The 12,174-nt window shown below is 38.9% G+C and overlaps 1 protein-coding gene across 1 annotated transcript in view; it reads left to right on the top strand.

Annotated features, from left to right (window-relative positions):
- VWA3B (von Willebrand factor A domain containing 3B) overlaps positions 1-12,174 on the top strand; it is a 219,622-nt gene that overhangs the window by 92,953 nt on the left and 114,495 nt on the right. The window contains exons 10-13 of the mRNA XM_036263356.1: positions 1,225-1,363; positions 2,563-2,694; positions 4,004-4,102; positions 7,440-7,622. Coding sequence (XP_036119249.1) covers positions 1,225-1,363; positions 2,563-2,694; positions 4,004-4,102; positions 7,440-7,622 — 553 coding nt within the window. The remainder of the gene's footprint in view (positions 1-1,224; positions 1,364-2,562; positions 2,695-4,003; positions 4,103-7,439; positions 7,623-12,174) is intronic.

Genomic DNA, 12,174 nt, shown 5'->3' with positions numbered 1-12,174 from the left:
TCTTATTTATTTGTGGTATATAATGAACAAAACACACTGATGAACAAAATAGACCCAGAGACATAGAAGTAGAGTATAGACTGATGAACTTTAGAAGAGGGGGTGGGAGTGGGGAGATAAACCACAGAACTTATATGCATGTATGCATAACCAATGGACATAGACAACAAAGCTGGGGATGGGGGTGGAAGGGGGTGGGGAGGAGGGTGTCAATGGGGGAAAAAGAATCATCTATAACAAAAATAAATTAATAAAAATAATTTAAAAATTACATCTTAAATTTTTTAAAATATTCATAGAGCTGATGTTGGTGACTTATGTCTTCTTTATTTTCTAATAATTTTGGCTAGAGGTTATTCATTTTATTAATCTTTTCAAAGAACCAGCTTCTGGTTTCATTGTTTTTTCTCTATAGAGATTTTTCCTTTCTATATCATTGATTTTTACTCTCATCTTTTTTATGTCTTTCTTTCTCCTTACTTTGGGTTTAAATTTCTTAAGATAGATATCACTGATTTGAGACCTTTCTAATAGAAACATTTATTTTATAAACTTTCCTCTGAGTAGCTCTTTAGCTGCCTCTCACAAATTGTGTTATGTTGTATTTCATTTCATTCAATACTCTCCAGCAGTTTATCCTACAGATTCTAGTTGCCTAGGCCTTGCTGAACTCTGAAATCAGTTTCAAAAATGTTTTTAATTGCACTGCCTGCAGTCAGGAATTTAATTTTACGTTCTATGATGGGAGCCTGTCTGTAGCACAGAAGCAGTCCTGCTCACACAGCTGCCTGGAGCTTGGTTATTGTAAGGGTCTGGGGTGGCCTAGTATTGTGCATAAGCTTCACCGAGTCTTCAGGAATGTGCTGGCATTACCAGCTTGACTACGGTCAGCAGGGTTAGAAGAACAAATCATCTGAAGTCATAGCCAAGGGCTTCAAACTCTCAGATGAGTGGAAATAATTTTCTTTTGACTTTGGATTTATTTTTGTCTTATTAATTTTCCTAGTTCTGTTTTACTTGGATTGGGAGGGGGCCTGATGAGGGAGCTAGCCCAAAATGTAGGATTTTCCACAGAAACCCCTCAAAGTAAGTAATCCATTCACAGAAGATTATCTATAGACAATGCAGCACAGCTTTGGCCTCTGTAGGTGTATCATTAAGTTCTTAAGAACATGCACTCATTCCACAGGCCCTAACCATTCACCTCAATCTACTCCTTCCTAGGATTGAATGGCTACAGGAAGGGAGTCAAATCCTCTTTGGAAAAGTGTGTAATGATTGCATCTATGTCCTCATCGATACATCTCACTCAATGAAGGGCAAACTGGACTTGGTGAAGGACAAGATCATCCAGTTTATACAGGTTAGATGGAGCCATCAGTTCATGCGTTTGGGGGCCTGTGTATCATGAATGTGTCTCCACCAATCATCACCTGTTGTGATGGGAGGCGCACAGGCGAGGTTTGCACTAAAAAATCCACAGGAAAGCCGTTTTAGGAAACAGTTTCCTTTCACCAGTTTGAGGATCATCAGTTCTCCTCTGCAAATAGACCTTCCTTTGGTAGTTCCTTTCTGTAACACATGGGCTGTTGAGGGAGTTTCTATATCCATTGCTGCAGGTTTTCTCTGTCCTGAAATCTGTGGTGTGCTCACGCCTCCATGGTTTTCTTCTTTAGGTCAGCATTTGAATTTGAATTTCTAATATTTATGAGGGGTGCTGTGTGTGCCCAGACCCAACACTGATGGTCAGGAGCTTCCAGTTCTTATTCTGCCTGTGCTGCCTGAGTTGTAGGGCCTGAAGCAGACGGCCCGTGTTTCCTAACTCCAAGTTTCCACACCTAGAAATAGTGCACTGTCATGAGCCAGTAGTACTGGTGTGAGTATTAACCACATAAAATAATTGTGGGGAGTGTTGACAACAATGAAATACAGCTTTTAATTTGGTATAATCTCTGGAGACATATGGGCTGACAGAAAGCAAGTGAATAGCTATGTAACAGAATAGCCTTACAGGGAAGATGTGATGAAAATGTAACACTGGTTTGGATTTCTTTTTCATAAGTATATTGCATTTAGAGTGCATATTTGGTATATCATTAATATCAGTATTAGAGACAACTTGTACTATCATGTTAGATAAACATATATATGTGATACATAACATATATCATGCAGATATACATTTATAAAGGGTTAGTATCCAAACTATATAAATTTTACTTAAATGCCTTTTGCACTAGAAAATATTTGCTCTACTGAATGTAATTTTTAGCTTCTTGAACTGAAAATAGATATCATGGTGATTAAAATTTATCAAATCATAACCTGTCCTTATATTTTCTTAATTTTTAGTGTTTCATTGTTGTTATTAATCCCCTCACCCCACCTTGAGGATATTTTTCCACTGATTTTTAGATAGAATGTAAGAAAGGGAGAGAGAGGAGAAACACTGATGTGAGAGAGACACTTCAATTGGTTGCCTCCTGTAGGGACTCTAACTGCTGAGCCAAACTGGCCAGGGCTATTTGAGTGGTTTAATGATTAAATAATTGTCTCTTACAGGAACAGCTAAAATTTAAAAGGAAGTTCAATTTTGTGCAGTTTGATGCTCAAGCAGTTGCCTGGCAGGAAAAACTTGTTGAAATCAATGAAGATCATTTGAAAGGGGCCCAGTCCTGGGTTAGAGACATGAAGGTAAGATGAAGGCTGGCCTGGGAGAAGCAGCCTGACTGGATCACCTACTGAGGTTATCCTGGGAGAGAAATTCCTGAGAAAGTGCTTTGAGCTCCAAGGATGGCAGTGGCTTCACACAGACACACATTTGATTTACAAAGGTTGCATTAACCCAATCTCAGTAGTCAGTGTTGTCACTAGGGATGTGGCCCCCTCCGCAGCTCTGAGCCCAGCACCCAGCTTGTTCCTCTGGTTCCTCCCATTTCTTCCACAGGTGTAAAGGGTTTGTTTCTCCCTCTTTCCTTCCTCCAGCTGTCCCGTGTTTTCACCAGTGCCCCGAGGGTGACATGTTTGTGCCCTCTCTCCACCACACGCAGATTAAGGCTTTTGTTCTACAGGGGAGGTAGAGGGAAGTCTCTGGAGATTCATGTCATGTTCCTTTTCCCCAGCCCTGCACCATAAAGGAGACTTTCTCGGGACTCTCTCAGTCTTTTCTGGGAGCACTCTGGGGTTTGTGGTGAAAATGCCTTCAAGAGAGCACACATTCGCCCTGTAGATGTGGCATCCAGGCCTTGACCCTGTAGCCAGTGTGCACCTGGGCAGCCTCTACCAATTCAGCAATCATCCCATATAAACTTTTCTTAGGAGTGTCTGGCTGCATCCCATCCCAGAAAGCCAGTGGTGCAGCTAACCTGACTCCACAGGTGCTGTCTCTCCCCATAGAGCACTCTGGTGGGTGTATCAGTAGTTCTGTGCTTACTGTTTGTCTGGCTTTTTGTTCATTCTGAGTTTTGGAGTGACACTCGTACCAGTGCTCTACATCCCTAGGCAGAAACTAGGAGTTTTTAAAATTTACAATTTCTTTGTTGTACCTCCAGATTGTTAATGATACCACACTTATGTTTGCTGAATAGTGGGTGTCATGAATCAATCCTGGTTTGAAACAAACACGATCCTTGTCAGGGTGTACTCAGGCTACGTGTTTAAGCTGTGTTGACAGCTGAATGAATAGTAACTGCGTTAGTGCCTCATACAGAAACACACAAAGATAGAATCACATAAAGAGCTCTGCTGTCAGGATAGGAAGTCCACAACCCTGGCTTCCAGCAGTCCTGGGACCAGCAGGAGAGAGGCCTTATGGCACACCCAGGGCTTTGGCTTCTTGGAATTATTGGACTTAAATTATTATCTCAATATAATTTTAATGCATCTTTTATTTCACAGGTACTTTTCTTTCTTTTTTTTAGAAGCAGAAAATAACATTTTTTTGAGATCTTTCTTGAGATTCAAGTGTGTGCTTGGTATCTCTCTCCTTCCCTCTTCTCTGTAGATTGGGAGTTCCACTAACACTCTACATGCCCTGCAAATTGCTTTTGCTGATAAAGAAACACAAGCAATCTACCTTTTGACAGATGGGAGACCTGACCAGGTACTTATCAAAGTTGGGGACAAAGAGGGACCAAAAACCTGAAAGTCAATATTGAGAATGCTTTTAAACTGCCACCTAAAAGCTATCGGAAGGGTGCCCCAGAATTGAGGTGAGAAAATACTCGGAGGAATTCCTTTGTCTACTGAATTCCTTTGTCTACTGAAACACTGAGGACAATTTATGTGACCCAGAGTGTTTCTGGTTAATGTGCCACATGCAAAGGCCTGGCACATGTGAGGAGATTCCACCTTCCATTGAACACCTGTGGTTTATATTTTATTATAAACAAAGAGGGAGAAGATTCTTTTTTATTTTTCCCTTTGAGGACTCTGAATCTAAATATGTCACTGCACAATGTCCTTGATGTTACCCTAATGTTAACTTAGTAATCATTTAAACAAAAGCATGTCTTTCTAGTGAAATGTTCTTTGTTTCATTTAACCTGACTGAAAAATATTTGAAAGTTTTAGCAGAGTCTGTACAACTTCTTTTGAACATTGTGAATGAAAGACTAATGCTCTGGGCATTGAATAAATATACAGATTTGCAGGCCAGTACTGCGTAAATTAACTACTAAAGTGAATTAGTACCAACTTGTTTCCTTCATTGTGAGGTGTTTGCATGAGAAGACAGCTAGGCAAACAGTGTGCAATATCCTGTGTGCAGTGGTCCAGGGATTAAATAGTAAAGCAACTGGACTTACGCAGCGTTAGATTTACTGTGGCAGAGAAGCTGTACGTAAAGTTGTATTTGGAATGATTTTCCCATCAACCTCACTATACTTTCTCTTTGGGAGCAAAGTGTTGTGCCCTGTTTATGTTCTATGTGTGGTGTCAAGGCTGGAGGCTACAAAGATGAATGATATCCCTGCCTTAGGGAAGCTGACACTTTGGGAGACATACTAGATGTGTACAGTTAACCCTGGCAGGATGAGGGAGTGGGCTTGCTTGTGCTTTGAGATGTTTGGATGCACAGAGTGATGGATTTTGTTGTATAAAATGGAGAGACAACCAGGTAAGTTTTCAGCTCCATCTGGAAAGAGGAGAAGGAATTTTCTAAATAGAGGAGATGATTGGTATCCTGAGTAGAAGGAACAGAAGAACTGTTCAGAGAACCAATGTGAGAACAAGGGCAATAATGGAGCGGTGTCAGGGAAGAGCCTCGAAAGTTAGATTGGGGGAAATTGTGAAGGTCCTTGAATGCCACATGGAAAGGATGGATTTTACCATAGGCAGGGGTGGAGGCACTCAGAGGAGCATTGGTTCTGTCCATCTGTATGTTAGAAATATGCCTAACTAGTACCAGAGAGAGACTAGATCTTGATAGACTGGTAAGTGCCCACCTCAGGTGGGAGCAGCATAAGGGGACAAGGGGACTTCTTAGGAGAGGAGATCATAGAAAAATCCTCAAAGGACTTGGTGACCAATTTGGAAGAGGGTTGTGGGGCTGGGTGAGAAGTGGGAACAAGGGAAAAAGAGGTCAAGATGACTGATTTCTGGTTATAATGACTGTGTTATTAGCTGATTTAATTTAAAGAAGGAGCAGGTTTGGAGGTTGCTGACGGAGGAAGCTGAGTTTGAACACCTCTAGTCCATGGACGTCCAGAAGCCCCTAGAATTAGGGGCTGGAGATTCTGATTTGAAAGTCATCTGGACAAGAGGTCCTTTTCTTTTTAGTAAACTCTCACTGATTTTATTGCAATTTAGAGCATGTAGACAAGCGTAAGCATAAGAAGAAAATTTAAGTCATTCATAATTCAATTTTATGTCCTGTTTATTCAAATCTCGTATGTGCAATTTTTTCAAGTCATGAGAGATTCTTAAGAAACATCATTCTCAATTACTGCATCACATTCCATTACATAGATTTAATAAAACATCTACCTTCAAAATTAATTTTGTTTATTTAATTTTTGACTAGTAATATACTTAACATGGTACAAATTACAAAGGTACCAAAGGACATATAGAGAAAGTTCTCCTTCCCACTTTCTGTTCACCAACTAAGAGGCAATATATGTTACCATTGTCTCCTATCTTCTTTCAGAGGTAGTTTGTTTGCAACAGGTTTGTATTTTTATATATTTCCTTTAAACATATACAAATGGTAGATTGTTACAAACACAATTCTGAGGGCCTTTATTAATGAAACAATATACCTTAAGGATTTCTTGTTATCATTTCATAAGAGGCGTCCTCATTTTTTTTATGGCTGTTTACTATTTTATTACGTGGCTAGTTAGCCATGTCCCCTGAAGATGGGCATTTAGGTAGGTTGTTTCAATCTTTCCGTTATACACAATGTTGCAAAAGTAACATATACACACACACACACACACACACACACACACACACACAATTTTCCACATGTATGAGTATATCTGTAGCATAAATTCTGAGAGGTGGATTCAGTCAAAAGGTATATGTTTTGATAAATGCTGTCAAATAACACCACCACTCCAATAGGATGTACCAAATAACACTCCTGCTAGCAGGATATTGAGAAGGCACAGTCTTTCTGAATCTACCTCACAAGATGGTTGTGAGAATTAACTGGGATACTGTGCCTTAACAGAGAGCCCAGCACACAGAAGGACAATGTCTCTTTGCTTGGTCTCTGTGGGAGACACATTGACCATGACTTCTCTGAAGCTGAAAATTGCTCTTTTGGTGGAAGCCACATGAAGACCCAATGGCTCCACTCTGTAGAATCCGATTGCCAAGAAATTCTACTCATGGCTTCTGACTGCAATACTTTAGGGCATTGGTTCTCAACCTTCCTGATGCCGCGACCCTTTAATACAACTCCTCATTCTGTGGTGACCCCCAACCATAAAATTATTTTCATTGCTACTTCATAACTGTAATTTTGCTACTGTTAAGAATTGCCATCAGAAATATGTGTTTTCTGATGGTCTTAGGTGACCCCTGTGAAAGGGTCATTTGACCCCCAAAGGGGTTGCGACCCACAGGTCAAGAACCGCTGCTTTAGGGGGTCTAATGCATAAGCTAACACCTTAAGAGCATGGATTCTAAGTTTAGGTGTACTTAAAGCTAAGGGACTTGGTTAGCCAAATCTTTCTCCTAGATTCTTTTTCCCACCCTCAGAAGGCAAGGAGCATGTCATTGGTCTTTGTATTCTCACTGTCTGGCAGAGCTTGCTTTCCTTACTGAATTGAATTTATACCTTTCTTAAAAGCCACTAACTGTTCTATAGATAATTACTAGTTGAGGTTTTACTATCTTGAGTGAATACTAAAGGGTTTTACATCTTTTTTTTCTTTTTTTCTCTCTCTTTCTATCACCTCTTCCCCCACTCTGAAAACTTATCATTTCAGCCACTTGAAATGGTTATAGACCAAGTCAAAGTTTTTCAGAAAATTCCTATTTATGCCATCTCCTTCAATTACAATGATAAGATTGCAAACGACTTTTTGAAAGAACTTGCTTCTTTGACTGGAGGAGAGTTCCATTCTTACAAATTTGGCTTCAAGGATCCCTGTCCTCCAGAGGCTGTTCAGGTAAGAGTTTGAGGAGCTGAGAAAAGTGTTCCCTTGCCCAGCCACTGATGCTCAATAGATTGAGCACCATCCCATGGACTGAGAGATCCTGTTTTGATTCCTGGTCAGGGCACATGCCTGGGTTGCAGGCTCGATCCTCAGTAGGGGGCATGTAGGAGGCAGCCAGTTGATGTTTCTCACATTGATGTTTCTATCCCTCTCTCTCTAAAAAATCAATAAAAACATATTTTTTTAAAAAAGTGTTCACCTACCTTAATTGGGAAAACAGCAACCATAAAGATAATTAAGTCGAGCAAATGGATCACTTAATAATAAGTATATTGGTGTTTCTCAAGGACCACCTGAGCTGAAGCACTTGTGAAAATGCAGATTCCTGGGTCCCACTTCAGAGAATCAGGCTCTAGGCATAGAAGTCCAGGGATCTTAATACATTTGGTTTTCTTTTAAGATTTTTATTGTGGAAAGTTTCAAACTTACAAAAGTAGAAGAGTATATGGACTTCCATTCACCCATTCGTCAAATTCAACAATTATCAACATTTTGCCAAACTTCAGGAATCTGTATTTTTAACCAGCAACCCAGGGGATCCATATGTAAAATCTGTTAACCACTGCTGTTTATGGACATTTGTGGGAAACTTTCAAAAACCTCAGATGCTAGCTCTGGCTGGTTTGCTAAGTGGTTAGAGCATCAGCCCGTGGACCAAAGAACTTCAGGTTCGATTCTGGTCAAGGGCACGTACCTGGGTTGCAGGTTCAATCCCTGGACCTGGTTGGGGTTATGCAGGAGGCAACCAATGGATGTGTCTCTCTCACATTGATGTTTCTCTCTCTCCCTCCCTCCCTTCCACTCTAAAAAACTCAGTGGAAAAATATCCTCAGGTAAGGATTAACAACAATAAAAAAAGAAAGAAAACAAAAAATTCAGCTACTAGATAGTTGTTTTCTAACTTCTTTGACTATATAACCATGTGACCATCTGATAAAGCAATTCATTCTAATGGGCAAATGGGAGAAAGTAAATAAAATTTTATTCCTCAGTCTTGACCTGAGGATATACATTTCAAGAATGCCCTTCTAGAGAATATGTTTTTCCTCTTATTGTCTGTCCTGAAAAGTGACTTTAAATCTAGGACAAGCCAGAGTACTGATTAGTGCTTGCATGTGAGGAAACTATTGGAGTCTGGGGAATGAATCATCCAAGAGGATTAGAGGGAAAAGAATTCAGAGTCCACACAGAGCTGGGAATAGTAACTATACCCATAAACTAGACTGGAAAACCTTATAACCCTCTGGGCATTGGGTGGAGCATACAAAAGGGTCTTGCCTCAGTATTGAGAGCAACCTAACACTGCTCCAATTCTGTCTGGAAAATCTTAAATGCAAGAACTAAAAGGATCAAGGAACTTAACTGCATTCCTGGACAAACCTCAAGAATACTTATAGGAAAGCAAAAGTATTCACCACCCAACAAAGTGAAATTGAAAATTTCTGGTACCCAATCAAATAGTACCAGGTATGCAAAGAAGCAGGAGAATATAGGTGCATAATGAGGAGAAAATATAAATAGAAAAATAAAAACATACCCATAACTGACTCAGATGTCAGTATTAATGCATTAAAACAGTGAATATAATTGTATTTGATATGTTTACAATGTTAGGGAGAGACATATAAGACACAAATTAAACTTGTAAAGATGAAAATTACAATGTATGAGATAAAAAATGCATGGAATGGGATAAACAGCAGTTCATACATTACAGAACAAAAGCTTAAACTATCCAAATGTAACAAAGAGAAGAAAAAGAATTAAAACAAATAAAAAAAATGTATATGAGTGAGCTGAGGAAAATTCAAGTAGTCCAATAAATGTATAATTGAAGAAAGAGTGGCCATATATTTTCCAAGTTGGATTAAAACTATAAACCCACAGATCCAAGAAACTTACTCAACCCCAAGCACAAGAAACATGAAGAAAACCACACCAAGTCACCTCAGAATCAAACTTCTCAGAATCAGTGACAAAGAGAAAACATTCAAAGAATAAGGGAGAGCCCTGGCCAGTTTGGCTCAGCTGTTAAGCGCATCAGCCTATAGACCAAAAAGAATAGGGAGAAAGAAGACACATTATTTACAGAGGAAGGATGTACATAAGGATGACAGCAGACTTCACATCATGAACAATGCAAGTGGAAAATACAGTGGAGTAACATCTTTTAAAACAGTAAAAGAAAAACCTGTCATTGTATAATCTATACATTGTACATTGTGCAGATATCTTTAAAAAAAGGTGAAGTAAAGACCTTTTTTTTTAATCCTCACCTGAGGACATTTTTCCATTTTTTGTTCAGATAGAGTGCGAGGGAGAGAGACAGAGAGAAACATTGACATGAAAGGGACACATCAAGTGGTTGCCACCCACACGACCCAGCCAGGGCCAGGGACAAACTGCAACCGAGGTATGTGCCCTTAGTGGGAACTAAACCTGGGTCACTCTAGACCGCAGGCCGATGCTCTAACCGCTGAGCCAAACTGGCCAGGGCAAGACTTTTAAAAATATATTAAAACCGCCCTGGCCAGTGTGGCTCTGTTGGTTGGAGTGTCATCCCATACAACAATTCCCAGTCAGGGCACATACTCAAGTTTTAGATTTGATCCCCAGCCTGGGCGTGTGTGGGAGGCAACTGATTGATTCTCACATCTCTCACATAGATCTCTTTCTCTCTTTTAAAAACAAAACTCATGTACCAAAAAAATAAAAAATAAATTAAAAAAAAATAAAATAAAACTCACTGAATAGGCTCAATAGTGGAGTGGAGATAACAGCATAGTGTCAATGAACTTGAAGTTAGACAATAGAATTCTGCCAATCTGAACAACAGTAAGAAAATAGACTTAAAAAAGAAAAGAACTACAGAGACCTGCGGGACAATAACAAAATATCCAACATAGTATCATAAGAGTTTCTCAGGGAGAGGAGAAAGAAGTGAAAGAAGGAAGAAAGTGAAAGATTATATAAAGTAGCTGAAAACTTCTGAAATTTTGTGGAAAATACAAATATATGTCAAGAAGCTAAGTAAACTCCAAATAGGATAAACCCAAAGAAATTCATGTCAAGACACATCAAAGTTAAACACTTAAAAATCAAAGACTGGGGGAAAAAAATCTTGAAAGTAGCCTGAAAAAAATGATAGTGAATTTGACAGAAGATTTCTCATCTGTAACCAAGGAGGCTAGGAGGGAAAGTGGCAGAATGTTTTTGTGTGTGTGGCAAGAAAAGAGCCATCAACCACACATTTTATATCTGATAAAATTATCCTTAAGAAATGAAGACTAAATGAAAATATTCTCAGGCAAATAAAACTTAAAAGAATCTGTTGCTAGAAGATCTGTTCTTATATTGGCTATGAGAAGTTCTGCAAGTAAAAGGAAATTATAAAAGAAAGAATCTTAGAACATCAGGAAGGAAGGGGAAAAGAGCAAAAATGTTAGTAGATATAATACACTATACTTTCCTGATGAGACTTATGAATCATATTTGATCATTGAAATAAAAAATACAGATAGTACCATCAGATACTCAAAACAATAATATTCAAAAGGGAGAAAGGTAAAGGGACCTAAATAGAAGTTTCCATATGTCTCTCAAAGTAGTAAAATGTCAATTGCTAGTACACTTTTATAAATCACATGCATATGCTGTCATGCCAGAGAAACCATTACTAAAACCATACAAAAAGACACACTCAAAAGCACTACAAATAAACCAAGATAGAATTACTTTTAAAAGTTAAAGTAACCTGGAGAAAGGCAAGAAAAGAGAAGCAGAGGAACAAGAAAAATGAAAACAAATATAAAATAATAAAATAACAGAAGTAAGTGCTAGCATCAGTAATTAATTTAAATGTAAATAAATGCTCTAATTACATAAAAATACATAAAAATTAATTTAAATGTAAATAAATGCTCTAATTACATAAAAATACATATATTGATAAAGTGGATAAAAGAACATGACCGGATTATATGCTGCTTACAATAAACTCACTTCAAGTACAATGACAGAGGTAGGTTCAAATAAAAGGATGGATTATTAATATAATATTTATATAATATAAATATTAAAAAGCTGGACTGATTATGTTAATAACTAAAAAAGTAGACTTCAGAGTTAAGAAAAAAAATTTTTTTTTTTATCCTCACCCGAGGACATTTTTCCATTTTTTGTTCAGGTAGAGCGGGAGGGAGAGAGAGGAACAGAGAGAGAGAGAAACATCAATGTGAAAGGAACACATCGAGTGGTTGCCACCCACATAACTGACCAGGGCCGGGGACAAACTGCTACCAAGGTATGCACCCTTAGCGGGAACCGAACCCGGGTCTCTCAGGACCGCAGGCCGACGCTCTAACCGCTGAGCCAAACCGGCCAGGGCAGAGTTAAGAAAATTTACATAATAATAAGAGTATCCAGTCCTGGCTACTTTGGCTCAGCGGTTAGAGCATCGGCCTGCGGTCCAGAGAGACCCAGGTTTGGTTCCCGCTAAGGGCGT

This window comes from Molossus molossus, unplaced genomic scaffold, assembly GCF_014108415.1.
Source record: "Molossus molossus isolate mMolMol1 unplaced genomic scaffold, mMolMol1.p scaffold_m16_p_15, whole genome shotgun sequence".
NCBI classification, from domain to species: Eukaryota; Metazoa; Chordata; class Mammalia; order Chiroptera; family Molossidae; genus Molossus; species Molossus molossus.
The sequence above is the reverse complement of the archived record's forward strand: the minus strand, read 5'-3'. Positions and strand labels throughout refer to the sequence as shown.